Here is a 19,696-nt window from a genome sequence, read left to right as displayed (position 1 = left end):
CAAGCCCAGTGGGAAAGCTGCAACTGGTGGATAGTTTAAGTGCTGATAAAGGTAGGCAGAGAATGTCTTACATTTCTTGCAAGTGTGAAGCAGCGGTGGGAAACCCAGCAAGGGTTTGTGTTAGCAGGCAAGAAAACATTAATCTTGTATAAAATTAATCTTGTGAAGAGCTCATTAGAGCTCTTTAGTGACTAGCTGCATTGTCAATGAGCAGTAATATTTTGAAAGACATCGTTTTTTTCCTGAGCAGTAGGTCTCATCGGTGGGATTACAGTATTCAGTAAACGATGTTATAAACCGAAGTGCTATCATCCAGACTTTGTTGTTCCATTTACAGAAGATGGGCAGAGTCGATACAGCATAACTCTTAAGAGCCCTGGGATTTTCAGAATGGTAAATGAGCATGGGCTGCAACTTAATGTCACTGGCCACTAACCCCTACTTGGAGAGTCATCTGTCCTTTGAAGTTTGATGCAGAGGCCTAGCTTTTGGCCTGTCTTGGTTTTTGACATACCTTCTTCACAAAGTTTAGTTATTTCTAGCTTTTGATTTTAAGTGAGAAACATCTGACTCTTCCCTTTCGCCTGAACACTTAGAGGTTTTTGTAGGGTTATTAATTGGCCTGCTTTTAGTATTGCTGTGTCTCAGGGAATAGGGAGGCCTGAGGAGAAGGGGAGATAGATGGAGCAGGCAGTTGGTGGAGCAGTCAGAACACCCACAGTTTTCCATCTAAGTTCGCCATTTTATGTGGGCGTGGTTCATGAGGCCGCAAAGCAATTACAGTAGTAGCATGAAAGATCACTGATCACAAGTCACTGTAACAAATATTCTAATAATAATGAAAAAGTTTGAAATATTGTGAGACTTACCAATAGTGACAGACACAAGGTGAGCAAATGCTGTTGGAAAAGTGGAGCTGATAAACTTGATGGACACAGACAGGGTTGCCGCAAACCATTAATCTGTTTTTTAAAAAAAGCAATACCTGTGGAGTGCAATAAGATGAAGTATGTTTGCACAGAAAATATTGTCCTAAAGAGTATGAGCATACCTTTTGGAACCAGTGATCATTTCCTTAAAGAATCTCTTTCAGAGCATATAGGAATTTATTTTATTATAGAATCAGTGAATTAGTCCTTTCTTACTAGCCAATAATTCACTATTAAAATTTTATTTTATTTAATTTGTTCTTGATGGGGGTTTTCATGATCTGCTCTTGGTTCTGCTGTACTTTTTGCTCATTTGTTTTTGTGGGCATATTAACAAAGCAGATATAAGTGAATTAAAGAGCTTTGTACCTCATACATATCTCTCAACTGGTAAAATCATTTGATATTATAACTAAAACTGACCTAAAACTAATTTTTTCTTAATTTAATATTTTTATATTCTAAAACTAGTCGTTGATGTGCACATACATAATATAAATTCATGTAATCTGTGGTTACAGGTGTTCTAGATACCAAATTAAATTTAAAAATAATTTGTTCTTGTAAAGGTCTTCATGAACTTAATGTTTAATTTGGGTGTAGAAATACTAGTAGCTTCCAGTTTTTGTGTGTCAAGCACCATATTAGGTACTCTTCAAAATTTTTTTCTAATTTCCGTTATATCCAAGATTTCCTTGTCTTACAAGGTGGGAAATTGAAAGGTCCTGAGTTACTTCCCCATAGTGACATAGCTGTTAGGCGATAGAGCTGAAATTTGGCATGGGCATATCTTCTCCTGTGGTATTTTCAGTAACTTAGCCTCCAACATAAGGAAGAAGTACAGAGAAAAACTGAAATGAATAGTAACTAAGATGGAAATACTGTTGGCTAAGTCTGCCAGTCTTTTTCTGCATCCAGAAGTGAGTCTTCATAGGTTTCCTGTCGATGCCTTTAGTTACTGTGATGTATTGTAGTTAGAAACTATAAATCATCTCTAAAGCCCTTGAATAAAGTTATTTAATCAAGTTGGCTTTTTAAAATTAATTCTTATGTGAAAGTTATCTCCTTTCCAATTGCTCCTTTCCAGTGCTAGCGTCTATGTCTTTCTTTCTCGTCTTTATTGTGATAAAATTTAAACATTATATATTACACTCATTTAAAATGTACAATTTAGTGGATTTTAGCATGTTCAGAGTTGTACATTCATCACCACAGTGAATTTTAAGGCATTTTCATTACTGCAAATAGGAACCCCTGTGTTGCTCCTTAGCCCATCATTTCCCAACTCCCACACCCTGGGCAACCACTAATCTATTTTCTATCTCTTATAGATTTGTTTTTTATAGACATTTCATATAAATGGCATTATACAATATCAGGTCCTTTGTAATGACTTATTCCTCTTAGCATAGTGTTTTTATTGCTCAGTGATATCTGTTGCCTGGGTATACCCTATTTATCTGTTCATCAGTTGATAGATGCTTGAATTGTTTCCACTTTTTGATTATTATGAATAATGCTGCTATGAACATTCATACACAGATTTTCTTTATTTTAAAGTATATTTTATTGGTTATGCTGTTATAGTTGTCCCAATATTTTCCCCTTTACTCCCCTCCACCCAGTTACTCCCCCTTCCCTCCAGCAATCCCACTTCCCCTAGTTCATGTCCATGGGTCGTGCATGTAAGTTCTTCGGTTTCATTCTTTCCTATACTATTCTTAACATCCTCCTCTCTATTTCGTACCTAACAATTTTGCTTCTTAATCCCTGTACCATTTCCCCCTTTCTCCCCCTTCCCCCTTCCAGCTGATAACCCTCCAAATGATCCCCATACCTATGATTCTGTTCCTATTTTGGTTATGCTTAGTTTTTTATTTTTTTATTTTTTAAATTCTGTTGATAGTTGTGAGTTTGTTGTCATTTTAATGTTCATAGTTTTTATCTTTTTCTTAAATAAGTCCCTTAAATATTTCATATAATAATGGCTTGGTGATGATGAACTCCTTTAGTTTTACCTTCTCTGGGAAGCACTTTATCTGTCCTTCCATTCTACCTGATAGCTTTGCTGGATAGAGTAGTCTTGGTTGTAGGTCCTTGCTTTTCATCACTTTGAATCCTTCTTGAAAGTCCCTTCTTGCCTGCAGAGTTTCTTTTGAAAAATTAGCTGACAGTCTTACAGGCACCCCTTTGTAGGTAACACTCTGCTTTTCGCTTGCTGCTTTTAGGATTCTCTCTTTATCTTGAACCTTTGGCATTTTAATTATGATGTGTCTTGGTGTGGTTCTCTTTGGGTTGAACTTGTTTGGGACTCTCTGTGCTTCCTGTACTTGTATGTCTGCTTCCTTCGCCAAATTAATTATGTATTCACATAAGTTTTCAATTTTTTGCTCTTCCTCTTCTCCTTCTAGGACACCTGTGATTCGGATGTTGGCATGTTTAAAAGTTGTCCCAGAGGTTCCTAAACCTGTCCTCATTGTTTTCAGTTCTTGTTTCTTCATTCTCCACTGGTTGACTGTTTATTTCTTCCTTATGTTCCAAATTGTTGATTTGAACCCTGGCTTTCTTCCCTCACCCTTGGTTTCGTTTGGATTGTTCATTTCACTTAGCATAGCCTTCACTTCTTCCCTTATGTGTTTGCTGTACTCAGGCATGTCTGTCAAGTCTGTGAGCTTTTGTTAACACCAGTGTTTTGAACTCTGCATCTGTTACGTTGGCTACCTCCTCATTGCTTAGTTCTCCCACTGGAAGCTTCATCTGCTCCCTCTTTTGGGCTTTACTTCTCTGTATCCTCATCTTGACAGCCTCCTGTGTTTGCCTCTGTGTCTTAGGTAGAGCTGTTGCACCTGTTATGTTCTAAGGGGCAGAGCCATAGGTATTTGTCAGTTACAGGGCGACCCCTTTCACCACATTGTGGTGCTGTGTGTTGAGGAGGTGTCTGTCTGAATGAGTATTACTTCTTTTTATCTTTGTTTGACTTCCATGCAGTTCAATTTTCTGGTAGTTCTGGTTGTTTTTAGTTTCGAGGCAGTTGCATTGCTTCTTATGGCTGTTAACAGAGATGAAGTGTGTCTGTCTACGTTTCCATCTTGGCTGGAAGTCCCCTATACACAAATTTTTCTTTTGTGTACATTCTAGCCTTTCTTATCCTTATAAAATAAAATGAGGTAAGACTGGAATGCATCTCCATTTAAAAATTTCAGTGGCTTTTTTTTTTTTTTTTTTTTTTTGCTGAGAGCAAAATATTAAAATATCTTAGTAAGAAATTAATATATTTTTACAGCTTGACTATTATCAGGCTACAGTTGTACCATTCTCATTCTTTCCACTTAACATTCTCTCCCCTAACCCTTTCCTGTTTGTAGAACATATTTCACCTTCTTACCTCTGTACCGATTAATTTTTTGTTCTCAAAATGCTGCCTTTAATTCTTCATGTGAAATGAAGTGTTTTCCTTCTCAAAGTGCAGATGCCACCAAACCTTTCCAAAGTTTCAGTTACCTCTGGTTTTCAGCAGTGCTTTAAATATACTTCCAAGACCATTTTTCACATGATTTTATTTATTTACATGGGACTTCCTTTCTAGAAGAGCTTTTTAAGGACAAGGGCTGTTTTATCTTTACAGCTTATGGCAGGGCCTGACCGACCACTGAGGCTTGGTTAGTGCTGTATGTGTGACAGAGGGTGAAGGTACGAATCACGCCAAATTGGTTTGTTATGGTCAGTGTGTGGCGTTTCTCCCATACTAATGTCAGTAGACTTGTTATTTAAATAAAAAATTCTTTAGTACATGTCAGTTATACCTCAATGAAAGAATTAACCAACCTAAAAAAAGTGTATTGGTGTGTTCTTTGCCTTCTCTGTGGTACTAGATTCATATTGATCCTAGGACTGCTGAAGTTGAATTGGTTGTTCTTTGGTTAACGTTGCCTTTGAAATTCTGAGATTCTGACTGGCTTAATTCTAGTTTAGGACATTACTGATTTATTCTATAACAATCTTTTCTTTCTTTTTGGAATTATAAGAGAAATAAACCATATGGATTCCATAGAGAGAGTTAGCACACTCGTGAGTATGCAACAATTAACATTGGCCAAATTGATCCAAAGATAAATTTTAGCTTTGGGTTTTGCCTCCTGGTTTATAAATTTAATTTTTTTTTTCTATTTTCATTTACCAGTTTTATAATTAGCTTAGAGACTACCTGGAACTTTGATAATGACCTATCTCTAGATTCTCTTGAGCCCTGACTCTTCTCTTGAGGTTAGATTCATACAGGGGTTGGCAAAAGTAGCTTTATAGCTGTGAGTATGCACAACACAGTTTATTCTTACATTATTGTTTATTGTATTATTTTCCATTTGAATAGCTGTAAGCCTACTTTTGCCTACCCCTGTATATTCAACTGGCTATTATCACTTCCATTTTGATATCTAAATAGGCATCTGAAACTTTACTTTTGATTATTATTACTCTTTCACCTAAATCTGTTCTCTCTTTAACCCTCCCTCTCTCCCAGTAATAACTCCATTCATCTAATATTAAAGCTATAAACTTAAAAGCTCCCTCTGATTTCCATAACAGTTATCACTTAAATATACTATATATATTTAAAATTATATCTGTTATTATTATCTTATTGCTTCGGCTAGAATGTAAACTCCATGAAGGCAGGGATTTTAGTGTCTTACTCACTGATGTATTTCATGCACCTAGAATAGTGCATGGCACAATATTTGCTCTCAAAAACGTATATAAATGAATGAATGAGTCATTCCTCATTCCTTTCTGTCCTTTAAGTCAAATCAATAGCAAATTCTGTTGTCTCTGCTTCTAGGATATAACCCAGATTGGGCCACTTCTTTTCATCTTTGTTGTCACTGCTGTTCTAAGCACACCATCAATTTTGGCCTAGCTTATTGTGATAGCTTTTAAACTAATTTCTCTGTTTTTATTCTTGCACACTTCAATTATTTCTTTTTCATAAGGCAACCAAAATGATCTTTGGAAAACACTAGATCTGATCATGCTTCTTAAAACTTCAATAACTTTTCACTCCACCTAGAATATATCCAGAGTCCTTCCCATGCCTACAGGCCCTTAAGTAATATTGCCTCCTGCTGCCATCTCTTTTTAGCCAAGTGATGCTCTAACTCTCCCCTTCACTGTAACACTTTAGTCACTCCTGTCCCTTTACTTTGTCAGGATCTTAGGGCCTTGTATTTGTTTTCTTCATAAGTTCTTGCCCTAGTATTTGGCATCACTGCATGATAAATTGCCAGAACTTAATATCTTAAAATAGCACCTATTTATTATCTTACAATGTGTGGGGGTCTGGTCTCTGGGTAGTAGGGTCCTCTACTCAGGACCATGCTGAAAATAAGGTGTTGGCAAGGACTTGTAATCTCATCTAGGTCTTGGGGTTCACTTCACTACTCACTGAGATTGTTGGAAGACTTCATTTTCTAGTGGTTATAGGGATGAGGTCCCTGTTTTCTTGCTGGCTGTTTGCTGGAGGTTGTGTTCAGTTTTTCCCACATGGCCCTCTCACAGCTCGGAAGTCTGTTTACTCTTAAGGACAGCAGAGCACACCACTGACGATTCCCTGTTTTATAGGGCTGATGTAATAAGTTCAGACCCAGTCAGGGTAATCTCTCCCGTGGTTAACTCGAGGCCCGCTGTTTAATTTCCTAGTCAAGGAGTGATATTCCATCATATTCACCAGTCCTGCCCTCCCTGAGGGGGAAGGAATTATATGGGCCGTGTACACTGCAGACGGAATGTGAGAGCCGTCTGAGAATTCTGCTTCCAGCAGTTCGCCCTCTGGCCCCTGAGGGTTCACATATACAGAGTGGGGCAAAAAGTAGGTTACAGTTGTTCTCATGGAGAATAATACAACAATTGATAAATAATAATACAAGAATAAGCTGTGTTGCACATACCACAATGGTAACCCTACTTTTGCCCCACCCTGTATCTGTGTATGGTATACTCTTTGTTACCTTTTCTACCTAGGCTATATGGAGGGTGGGTTTTTTTTTCTTACTTTTATTTCACGTTGCTTGCTAGCTTTGTTACTGGTTCATGATAGACACTCAAATGTTAGTTCTCGAAAAAACAGCTAATCTTTCTTGTTTCCGTTGCCAGTTACTAAATATGAAAAGAAACAATCTCAGAATTGAACCTAGTGGTAACGAAGTCCGTGGTAGAACTGCCCACGATAACATCCATTGCTTGAGCATTTAAGGATTACTTGAATCATAGGAAATTGCCTTTTTAAAATGTCAAAAACACTTGACTATTTGAAATTTCATATGGTGCAATCTAATAAATGTAACTGAGTAGGGCAAAGAGGGAATTGATTTACTTTCTCTTTTTCTTGGTTGTGGGTGGAGAGTGGCAGTGATAATTCCAGAGAGAACTTGAAAAATGTCATGAAACAAAGTAAAAAATTTTAGTGTCCATTGTAGTGCTCTTTTTCTGTTGCCAGGTCAGCTTTTGTTTACTACTGCTTGTCATAAACATCCATAGATATTGGAAAAGAAATCTGTAGGAAGAACTAGTATGGTGATACAAGCTAATCAAGGGGAAATCTTTACTTATCCATTCAGCTGCCAGAAGATCATAGGGTATTGAAATTAGCAAAGTAAGAAAAGCTTTGGAATCTTTCCCATCGACCCAAATTGATCTTGGTCATTTCCATGTAGGAGTTGAAGCTGTTGGATAATTTTTAGATGACCTCACTAAATAAATTTTATATCTTGGGATAAAAAGACGAAGAGGTGATTGGCTCTCAGACACAAACCATGTGCCCTTTTACCTTTAGGTTAATTGTTTACTGCAGAAAACATTAATATTACTTGATAGGAATCCTGGAGTTTTTCTTTGTGATGTTTTTAGTAAGATTTAATTACTTTGTGTTTTTATGTACTGTGTTTTATTTCATGTATTTTATTTTACCTATATGCAATAAATAAAAAGTGCTTTGTATGTTTTTGTATAATATTGAACAGTGTATTTGTATTTAGTCAATGCCAATTTGTCCAGAATTCAGTCGTGAAAGAATGATTATGTTCAGGGAACTTTAATGTTTTTTGTATTTTATTACGATTATTTAAAAATTGTAGTTTATGCATGATAGCTCTTAACTGGCTAGAATACTTTACAGAATCAGGTAATTTAGTGCTAAATAAACTTTGTATCTGCTGACTAATCTTAGTTAGTGTAGCTTACTTTAATATTTTAAAAATATCTTTCTATTTACATTGGTCAGCAACCACCAAAAAGTATTGATTTTATAGGAGATTATTTTTATGTAGAAATTTTGAATGAAAATTTACCAGCTAGCTGAAGTTTTTACTAAGTCAAAATTTTAAAGGCTTTTCTCGCAGAATATTTTCATATTTTTGTACTCTTAAAAAACAATATAACTAATATCAATGTAACTAATATTTTGTTCCAGGTATATTTAGTTGTTGCTTGTTTTTGTCTCTAATCTTTTTTAGGGAATGAAATGAAGATTGTAGCATACATGCATAAAAGTCCATAAAACATAAAAATAGAGTTTAACAAATTATTTTAAAGCAAAAACTGTCACCTTTCAGGTAAAAACAAAAACAAGACATTACATGGCCTTTCCTGTTTATAACTCCCTTTCTTCCCAAAGTAATGTATCTGCCTGCTTTAAAAAAAGTTTCCTGCTTTTATTTACAGTGTTGCCATCCATTTATGCATTTCTTTCTTTTAAATTTACTTTTTAAATTCGGTTGACATACAATATAATGTTAATTTTAGGTGTTTACATAGTGATTAGACCTTTATATACCTTCCGAAGTGATCATTTCAACATGTCTAGTACCTGTCTGACACCACACATAGTCATTAGAATATTATTGCTGTATTCCCTCTGTTCTGCTTTACATTCATGTGATTGTTTCTATAACCTGCAATTTGTACTTCTTAGTCCCTTTCACTTTTTCACCTACCCCGCCTTTCACTTGGTGGCCACCAGTTTATTCTATGAGTTTGTTTCTGTTTTGTTTGTTCACTTATTTTGTTTTTTAGATTCCATATATAGGTGAAATCATGTGGCATTTGTCTTTCTCTGCCTTTCTTCACTTAGCATAATACCCTGTAGGTTCATCTGTGGTGCCAAAATTAGCCAGTTTTCATTCTTTTTATGGCTAATCTTCCGTTGTACATATGTGCCACATCTTCTTTATCTTCTTGTCTGCTGATGAACACTTAGATTGCTTTTATATCTTGGCCATTGTAAATAATGCTTCGTCTTTTGGAAGCAGTGTTTTGGATTTCATTGGATAAATACCCAGAAGTGGAATTGCTGGATCATAAGGTAGTTCTATTTTTAATTTTTTAATGAACCTCCATACTGTTTTTTGTAGTGGCTGTGCCAATTTACAATCCCACCAGCAATGAGTCCACAAGGGGTTCCTTTTCTATACATCCTTGCCAACACTTGTTTGTTGACTTATTGATAATAGTCATTCTTACAGGTACGAGGTGTTACCTCGTTGTGGTTCTAATTTGCATTTCCCCAATGATTAGTGGTGTTGAGAATCTTTTCATGTCTCTTGGACATCTGTATGTCCTCTGCCTGTTTTAAGTCAGATGTTTGGGTTTTTTGTTAGTGTTTATATTGTATGAATTCTTTATGTAGTTTGGGTGTTAACCCTTCAAGTGCCAACGTCAGTGTGGGCGACGCTGACAAATTTTCCCAGAAGTGCCAGCGTCGCTCCCAGTGAATCTTTTTAACATGGCTATAAGTGTAAATAACAATGAAATGAATAATAATGTTTTTATAGACATTTTTCATAAACTCTGCACTTCTCAGCAAAATAGCCTGGCATTTCTCACACGAATTTTAGCAATTGCATGCCACTCAAAGGGTTAATTAACCCCTTATTGGAGGTGTCATTGGTGCATTTATGCATTTCTTAACTAATATTGTCAAGTTTTGCCTGTTTTGGATCATTTTTTTTTGAATTATACTATGTATATTCTTCTGTGTTATCTTTCAGTCAGTATTGTTTATTAGAGTCATTCAGGTTGTGGTGTGTTTTTCTAGTTTTTCATTTGATTTCTTGTGTAGGAAAATATTACTGATCTATTTTCCTATTAATGAACAGTGTGTCATTTCCAATTTGTGGTTACTAAGAACCATAAAACCATGAACATTTTTGTTTTTTCACAGATATATGCTAGAGGTGGATCATAAGGTATACCTATTTTTTAAAAAAGATTGCATTTATTTATTGTTAGAGAGAGGGGAAACGAGGGAGAAAGAGAGGGAGAGAAACATCAGTCGGTTGCCTCTCTCGTGCCCCCAGTAGGGGACCTGGCCTGTAACCCAGGCACATGCCCTGACTGGGAATTGAACCAGCAACCTTTCGGTCTGTAGACTGGCATTCAGTCCACTGAGCCACACCAGCCAGGACAGGTATACCTATTTTTAATGTTGCTAGCTAATGCCAGTTTCTTTCCCAAAGTGGTTGTACCAATTTACATTTGCACCAGCAAATGAATGAATGAAAATTCTTATTGCTAGTACAAAAATAAAATATCTATAGAAAATAAAAAGTTTATTTTGCATATATTTTACACTTAAATACAACACACACATGCACACATGGGTGCACACGTGTGTGCACACACACACACACACATGCTGCCCTCCAAGAATGGTTGATTAATTTGGCTTAGGATTAATATTATATAAAAGAAATCATTTTAGCTTTGGAGATGGTTAAGTAGTTGCCATAATTAGATATTTTGTACCTCTTTGCTATCTGCCTCTGTAATTGAGATGGTAGTAATATCTTTGAAATAATGGGAAATTTTTTTTTTCCTCTATGTGAATACTTATCACTACCTTCGAAGGACATTTCTTATAACAGTATGATCTGAAATAAAATAAGTTAGCCAGAGAGAAGAAACTTTAGCTGGAGATTAGAACATTCAGTAATCATTAATTTAGGGATATTTTGAAGGAAATATTCAAAGTTTTGTGACTTTGATTTATATCTCCAACAACTTTATTAGCCCGTGTGCCACTTCCTTGGAATAGGGTGTGTTAACTGCTTGCCTTTTGTATGCTTTCTAATTGAAGATGGTATGCCTTTTTCCCTAGCAAAGATTATGCCCTATAATAAACTAAAAGAAAACATACATTCTGTAATGCTGTATGACACTTGAATTAAATAGAGCACAGTGAAGGTCAGAGATTTATTGTATGTAGCAACTTGTTTCTAGGAATTTTTTTTTTTTAGAATAGCATGATTCTAGTTCTCTTATTTTGATACAGATTAATTTTCTTAGGCTTGCTTTTATTAGTAAGAATCCCCGAATTTGGTTGGGTGTGCCCTAGTGTAATATACAATGCCGAAGGGTTCCTGCCATTTACACAGTCGTCAGGAACGGCACTGGCTGCATGCCTCTGGGACGTGTGCCTGTCAATGTTTGTCATTGGTGCTTACTTCAAGGAATTTTTTTAAAGGTTTTATTTGTTTATTGTTTGAGAGAGGGGAACGGAGGGAGAGAAATATCAATGCTAGACAGAAACATCGATCGATTGCCTCTCATATTCACCCTGACCCGGGACACAACCCGCAACCCTGGCATGTACACTGACTTGGAATTGAACTGGGGACCTTTCACTTTGTGGGACGACACCCAACCAACCTGAGTCACCACCCATCAGGGCTTTAAGGACATTTTTAATGTAGTAATAGCATAGTACTTTTGGCTTGGCAAAATGCCTTTCCTGTTTCTCTGACACATTTGTTTATTATGGGATGATACATACTACTTTTAAAAGGTGTGCTTAAGCAGTTTTCAGAGAAAAGCAAATCAGATGAACACTAATCTCTGTGAAATCATTGAAGTAGTTAATTTGGTCTTAGTCAAAATATAGAATCTCTTTACAATTCTGAAGAGTGTGGATATTTTCCTTTTTTATTCCTGATTATTTTACATATTCATTTATATTGCTAGTGTTCCACACCTATATATTTTTGTCTTCAGTGCAACTATGTTACTTTATTTTCCTGTTTGTTATTTATACCTTTTTTGCTATCACATGTAGTGCTGCTGGGTATAAGTTCCTAATTTTTGAAGTAAGATTTGATTTTAGCGTATGTATTCCAAAATGGAATAATTTTTAAGGTAGGATTTTAAGGCATTTGCAACTCATCTTATAGTACTAGGGATATGGTAAACCCATACATGATATCCTATCTATGTCCTGTTTGTTTAGGTCCCTGTCAATTATGGGGTGAAGTTTCTTAAAATTTACTTTTGTTACTAATGACCTGCATTTAACAATGTATTTTAATATCTATCTATTCTTAATGAATAGCTTTCTTTTTAATACAATTTTCAATACTATGATTTATTGTCCTAGGTAAATTTAATCTTGTTTTGTCAGCATGAATTGAAGAATTGACCTAACATGAATTTTATATTGTTATAATTTTGTAGCCCTCACTTTATTTTCATTGCAAATTTTTCCAATATAAAAATATCTGTTTTGATGTTTAGTGGAATATGAAAATAATTTATATTAAGAATATAAACTTATATAGCCTTTTTGATGAGAAGTTTGCTTGTAAGAACTCTATTTCTGCTTTATTAGTTTTCTAAAGTAGATGCTTAAACAGCAATCCAGTTTTTATCCCTTGAAAAATTTCTGATGAGGTTTATTAATGCTATAGCATTGCATGGTAAACCTCATGCCCTTATAAACATATATTTTACTCAAAATTGGAAGCATTGTTTTTTGAGAAAATGATGAATTATTTTAAAAGCAAGGAAGAAATTTAATTTGGTTACATTTTAAGCATCATTCATTCATGTCTTCTTTAGCTTGTAAAGCTTTTGACTGTAGTTAGTTCTCTTTGAGTCCATTTTATTTCAGCATTGGGGTCAGGCAACTGAGCCTTTAGGTGTTTCTGTCTATTTTAGATTGACATAAGGGGTTCTGAGGATAGGTTACCAGGGAGTAGATTTTCTTCAGCTTCTGACTGAATTCAGGAAATCTCTGCCATTTGGAGACACCCCCTCCCCTTCTTTTTTGTACCAAGGCAGAGTTTTTAACTCTGTGATATATACTACAGGGGAAATCTAAGAATTTAGATGGAGAGAATATCTCATTGAATGTTATAATTTCTTTGAATTATGAATGTCGTCGTCGTCGTCGTCGTCGGCAGCCGTCCGTCTCGAGAGACGATGGTGTAGCTTCCCAAGAGTCTATCTGCACCGCCGAGAATGGCTGTGCAGTCCGACTCGGGAGTGACACGGTATCTGTCTCCTCCCGTGTTGAAGCTACAGAGCCTGGGCAGGGTGATATGGAGGGTCTGCTGTTGCCCATGCAGCAGACCCCCCCTCTCTTCGCAGCTGAAGGATCCAAGGGAAAGACGGAGTCAATACAGCTTGGCTTCAGGTGCGCCGCAGGAGTTGCCGGTGTTGACTACAACGTCAAACCGCCTTAGGGACTCCGGCTCCGGATTTTCTGTCGGGGTTTACTCCCTTAGCCTTTCCCCTGAAGAGGTATGCCGCAAGGCAGCGGAGGTTTTTTGGAGTCAGAGTTTTCCTTCTCTGATGTGCCCTGACTGGAAGATCGAACCAGCGACACTTAGCTCGCAGGCCGACGCTCAATCCACTGAGCTAAACCAGCCAGGGCCAAATTATGAATGTAGGCAACTGTATTCTAATATAGTTTTTTTGCCATAGTTCTATGTATTTTAGGCATTAAAAAATATGATTCGAGGGAGAGGTTTGTAGCTATCACTAGGTTGCAAAAGGGTTTATGGCCCACTGAAATTAAAGAACCCCACTCTATGGAGAATGGATTCTTTAATATTAGATGACTGCATGGAGGGCAGTGCTAGTCTGGGTTAAACTAGGATAGAGAGGAGTTGGCTAGGATCGATTGCTCGACTCTAGAAAGGGGCCTGAGTGAAATGGCCTCGTATTAGTCACGGGCCGATGGGCAGTTTATTGCCAGCAAAATGTTGGGAAATGAAAATTTGTTTACATAAAATACTAGTTATTTTTCTGTTGTACAAGTTCATGGCTATTGAACTATATTATATTAGAAAATAAGAATGAGGAAAAAAGAAACACTTGTAATGCTTTCTATTAAGATCTTTCTGTATCTCCTTAAAGCTCTATTTAATGCAGTATATATACTTGTGAGAATGTATATATGTATGTGTATATATGTGCACACATATGTAGACAGTTATACATATAGAAATATGTACACCAGTACATGTATTTTTTAAAAACAAAAATGAGATTATACTCTGTTAAGTAACTTGCCAATTTGGGGGTTCAGTTTTATTGAAGTGTAATTTGTGTAAAGTAAAATTCACTCTTTGTAAGTGTACAGTTCTGAGTTTTGACAAACACATAGAGATATGACATCTCCTCTATATTCAAGATACAGAAGTTACTCCCAGAATCTTGTCTGTTTGTAGTTGCCCTCATCTCCTTGCAGTTGTTTAGCCCTTCTTTCTTCCTTTTGCAGAGTAGTGAAGTGGCATTGTACACTGTGCGGTTTCAAGTCTGGCTTCTTTCATTTAGTATATTTTTTCCTTTAAGAGTTTTGGTATTAGATTATGCTTCAAGAATTTTATCAAATTGATGAAAATATTCATATTTATTATTTTTCTAAGAATTTCAGTGCTTCAGTATTGAAACTTAAGCCTTTGGTCAGTTTGACACTTTAGTTAATAAATTGTGACTACAAAGACTTCAATTTTTTAAAGTTTGCCAGTTTGGCTTTATTTATTAATATTAAGTTACTCTTATAATACTCTTCCTAAATACTGATTTTCTCACAGGTAGCAAGACAGCCGGGACCCCCGACCCCTTCCCCTTACGCAGCACATGAAATAAACAAGGGGCATCCAAATCTTGCGGCAACGCCCCCGGGACATGCATCGTCCCCTGGACTCTCTCAAGTAAGAAAAACTATTTTTTTAAAAAAGTAAATTTCCATGTAAAAGCAGCATTTCTGGTTTCCTAAAGCAGCCTTTCAGGCAATAACTTGCATTACTTGAAGAGTAATTTCTATTTTGTATTTTTTTTAGACACTTCATAATGGTGGCTACTGACAGTTTTTACATTTCATTTCTGGAGCCATTCAAAATGAACTGTCAGTGATATTTAGTTTTTCTTTTTGTTGTTTTAGAAATTAGAATGTGATTTGAAAGTTTATTGAAAACCACAGAGCACTTTTTTGCTTTTCAATGTGTAATCTGTAGTCTCCCCTCTTCTCCCTTTTTGGTGCAATGTTGGTGATTATTTTCTACTTTTATAAAAAGTACGGGTGTCTTTCCCTCTTTGAGTAATTTTAGTGGACTTTTTTTTTTTTTTTTTTTATTTCATAAATAGATTATTAAATTTGTTAGACTTAAAATTTTTGTTGAACTATTAAAGAATAATGAACTCTTTAAGTGTATTTCCAGTTAATAGGCACCGCAAACATTAGAACACTGTTTTAAGAAGGTAACACTATGGGTCTTTTGCTTTTTAAGCCGTTTCCTAGGATATTGTTCGCTTGCACCAGCCCACCATCACGTGTTTATTTGGGCTTCCTTGTGGTTAAGAGCTGGCCAGAGTGATAAAGTCTCTTACTGGAAAATGTAGAAAGTCAAGCCAATAACCTTGACCCATGTTATTTGAGATCGTCAGTATTTATTTGTAAGAATTGCTCCAAAAAAGTAACAAAAATTAATTTTATAACATTATCTTTAATTTTGGCTTCCATATTTTAGGCCTTTTAAAACTTGAATAATAAGAGATAGGGAATTACTTATTAAAAATAATGCTGAGAGCTGGTGATGGATTATAAGTTAGGTACTGATTAATGCTAGTTTAGACTATAGAATGTTTGGAGAAGGAATGTACAACTTGCCAAACCATTATTGAAACAGTCCTATTAGGACGTATATAAATTCATTCAAACTTAGTACTATGCTTAAACTCGATATAAATCATTCCTATTTAATTTTGAATTTTAAAAGTAAAATGTCAAAATGAACTCTTCATTGTTTAAAGTGGGGTTCTTGTGTTGCTTTTCATAGCACTGAACCCCCCAAGGTATTATTAACAAGGTATATTGGTGTAACTCTAATCAAGAGAGAAAAACTATGTAGAATTTTGAATAGGGAAAATTTGTTACAAGGGATTATTGACAGGGAATTTGAATAATGAGGGATTGGCTACTATAAAAGAAAACTGGAAAGAATATAAAAATATAAGGAATAGCTGAGGTAGAAAGCCTGTGGAAGAGCCTTCTTCTCAGGGGTTGATACTGAGAGTGCACAGCTGTGGCTTGCCTGATGGTGGTACAGATGTCCCTGTAGGACCACGAGACATACTAGGAATCCTTCTGTGCAGCTTGCTGGAAGTTCACCCTGTGGAGTGTTGGGGAAAGCTGGCTTCTTTAGCACTAGTGTCCTTTTTTAAAAAAATCATCACCTAAGAATATATTTATTGATTTTTAGAGAGAGAAGGAGTGGAAGGGAGGTGGGAGAAAAACATTGATCAGTTGCCTCCCATGCCCCAACGGAGGGTCAAACCTGCAACCTTTCAGTGTTTGGGACGATGCTCCATCCAGCTGAGCCACCGGCGAGAGCAGCACCAGTGTCCTTTAGTGAAGAGCTGCTGCAGTACACAGTAACTAGAGACTCCTTATAGCATCTGTTTGACACAGACACTTCCGATAACCTGAATTTGCTGGGTCATAGGTTCCGTGTGATGGAGAAGCTTACGTTGCAACCCAGACTTGTTTCGTAGCTTTCTCTTGTTCAGTTCTTCACTCAAAATTGGAAGTCCCCCAGGTGACTCTGTGGGTAGGTTGAGGTGTAACGCACTTAAATGTAATATATGAGGTCTGTCCAGAAAAAATGCAGCCGTTGTTAATATAAAGAGAACAGTTTGCACAACGTCGATGTAACCTGGCAGCCAAGGAGAGTGGCCTGGAATACGCATGTGTGAACGATGATGCCTCCGCTGTACTAGTCAGTGGGGCAGTAGGCACCGCTGAGTGAGCATGTGTGCTGTGTGGCCGTCACATCCACAAATGAGCGAGTAGAGCAATGAATCTGCATCAGATTCTGCATTAAGCTTGAACATTGCTCCACGGAAACTATTTGAATGATTCAGAAGGCTGCAGCTATGGGCACCTGGTGATCGGCAGCTTCATCATGACGGTGCTCCTGCTCATATATCACGCCCCATGCATTTTTTTGGTAAAACATCAAATCACCCAGGTGACTCAGCCCCCCTACAGCACAGATTTGGTGCCCTGCGACTTCTGGCTTTTCCCAAAACCAAAATCACCTTTGAAAGGGGAGAGATTTCAGGCCGTCGATGAGATTCAGGAAAATATGACAGGGCAGCTGATGGTGACTGGGAGAACTGTGTGAGGTCCCAGGGGCCTACTTTGAACGGGAATGAGGTGTCATTGTCTTATGTACAATGTTTCTTGTATCTTCTTCAATAAATCTCTCTTTTTCATATTATATGGCTCAATACCTTCTGGACAGACCTCCAAAACTGAAAAAATGCCTACCAAACCTTGTGCCTCTTTTTTTTCATGGTATTAGTTAGTGCTAGGTAAGAGATTCCCGCCCACTCCATGGGGGTCGAGGGTGGCAGCTGAGATTTAGACCTTTTTGGATAGGGCAGGATGTGGCTCCCTGAAGGGCAGGGAAGTTGCTGTGGGGCCACGTCAGTGGAACTTACTAGAAATCCACCCTCTGGAACTTGCCATAATTTTGCCCTCCAGGATGTTACAGGTTTCTTAGCATACTCTGCTGCAAAACTGCCTGAGAGAGAGGGTACCAGGGGAAGCCGTTGGCCCCTGGGGACGGCTGGCTGCGGTACGTGACAGCTGAAGCCCGCACTGAAGGAGCTTTGCACTCTAGGGGAACCGGACACTGGGAAGGCCAAATTCTGGAGAAGCTACCTGGACTGCAGGTGGAGCCCTGCTGTGCAAGCTCACAAGCACCTCGAAGCAAAATCTTTTCCTCCTGCTGTTTCTCTACAGTGCCCTCTAGTGGCAAAGCTTAACATTGTGCCAGCTGAAATGGAAAAATATTTTAAAAGCCCAGATTCACTTCTATTGTACAGGCAAACAAGGTGAATTTTGAGCTGAAAGTCAGGCAGTCGATACCTGACACATAAAGGAAAGAGCTTAGTTTTTCATTCTAAATTTTCATTTCTAGTTGTTATTTGACCCAAAGCACTTAAGTTTTCTGAAAGGGCAGCTTACAAATGTATAGTTTGCATTTAAGAAAGGGTGATCGTGCAGTGGTCTCAGCTGTTGAACCCGCAGATGTCTTTCTGTGTGCCATTTCGTTATTTGCTTATAGAGTCAGAGTACATGAATAATAGGGGAGGGTCACCGGGTATTATTTTGTTTTCTTTTATGGTCTGTTTTCCTATCATTTTTGCCTCATGTGATGGATAAGCCCAGTAAATCACACCTGGTTCACTACCCCCCTTTTTCTCTCTGTCTTTCAGACAGAGGCAGGCTTATGTCCATTAATTTATCTCCTAACAATGTTTTAACATCTATTGATAGAGTGAGAACTTTTTTTTAAATTGGAAAATGTGGAGTTTTGTTGGAAACTCAGTCTTCTTAGGTTTAACAGTTGACGTGTTGATAGACCATAATAGAAAGCAGAACCTTCAAAATAAAGGAAAAAGGGTTGCAGGCTTGGAATCAGACAGATGCAGGTTCTGGGGCTCGATGTGTTATTTTCTGCTTATTTGATAAATTATTTAATATCTCTAGAACCTGGTTTCTTCATTTGCTGCATAGGGGAGAATTAGAGTTCTGCCCCCTTTAAGAGGGTTGATATGAAGATTATATGAAATCCTGCCTCAAAACAGGGCATGCTAAATGCTTTCAATAGGTGGCATTCATTTTCGTGTTTGTCAGATTTGGTTTTCCTCGGGATTTATGTGTGTGTGTTTAACTCATCTGATTTGGCTACTGTCTGGTATTAGTATGAAACTCTGTTCTACCCATGAGTTTGAGATACCTTTCAGGTGTTTGCTTATCCCTAATAGGAAGATAAGAGTAGGGGCGAGTCATGGTCATTTTCTGTTGGCTGTGGTATGGTTTATTCTTACTATGAACAGAGCTGTTAGATTCAAAGCAACTTGAAGATAAGATTAAAGAAACTTCTTTAGCCACATGCCCTTTTTGATGGAAGTGTCCCCTTTGTGAATTAGATCTTTTTGTCCCAAGTAGCTACCTGTGTCTATGACTCAGTGTTGGACACTAAATGAATCTATTAGAGTCTAAAAGACAGCTAAGCTGAAGAAAAATGAATTTCATAGCTTTGAAAGATAAAAGGGAAAATGTAGAAAATTGCTTCCAATTGCTCCCTTATTTCAACAGTGGCAACCTCTTCACCTGCTTCTTTCCCTTGAAGATAGGATTTTACACACGCACACACATAATGTGCATACATGAGTGCACACGCCAGGTTTTAATGCTTTGTGTGCATTTTCCTGTTACGTGACTTCTGAATCTTTGTAGCCCTCTTCCCTCTGGAGGTTTGGTTTAATGAAAGTCAAAGACTTTTAACTATTAACCCCTGACTGGTGTGACTCAGTGGGTTAGGGGTTGACGTGCAAACCATAAGGTTTGATTCCCGCTCAGGGTACCTGCCCAGGTTGTGGGCCCGATCCTCTCTTAGGGGTGTGTTTGGGGCAACTGATGATGT

The 19,696-nt window shown here is 37.3% G+C and overlaps 1 protein-coding gene across 7 annotated transcripts in view; it reads left to right on the top strand.

Moving 5' to 3' along the window:
• Positions 1-19,696, top strand: part of EIF4G3 (eukaryotic translation initiation factor 4 gamma 3) — a 294,628-nt gene that overhangs the window by 87,315 nt on the left and 187,617 nt on the right. For all 7 annotated transcript variants that reach the window (XM_090268730.1, XM_090268729.1, XM_090268734.1 and 4 more), the window contains one exon: positions 14,792-14,911. In XM_090268730.1, the coding sequence (XP_090124856.1) occupies positions 14,792-14,911 (120 nt within the window). The remainder of the gene's footprint in view (positions 1-14,791; positions 14,912-19,696) is intronic.

This window comes from Furipterus horrens, unplaced genomic scaffold, assembly GCF_987537825.1.
Source record: "Furipterus horrens unplaced genomic scaffold, mFurHor1.1.pri manual_scaffold_3, whole genome shotgun sequence".
Classification (NCBI taxonomy): Eukaryota; Metazoa; Chordata; class Mammalia; order Chiroptera; family Furipteridae; genus Furipterus; species Furipterus horrens.
The sequence above is the reverse complement of the archived record's forward strand: the minus strand, read 5'-3'. Positions and strand labels throughout refer to the sequence as shown.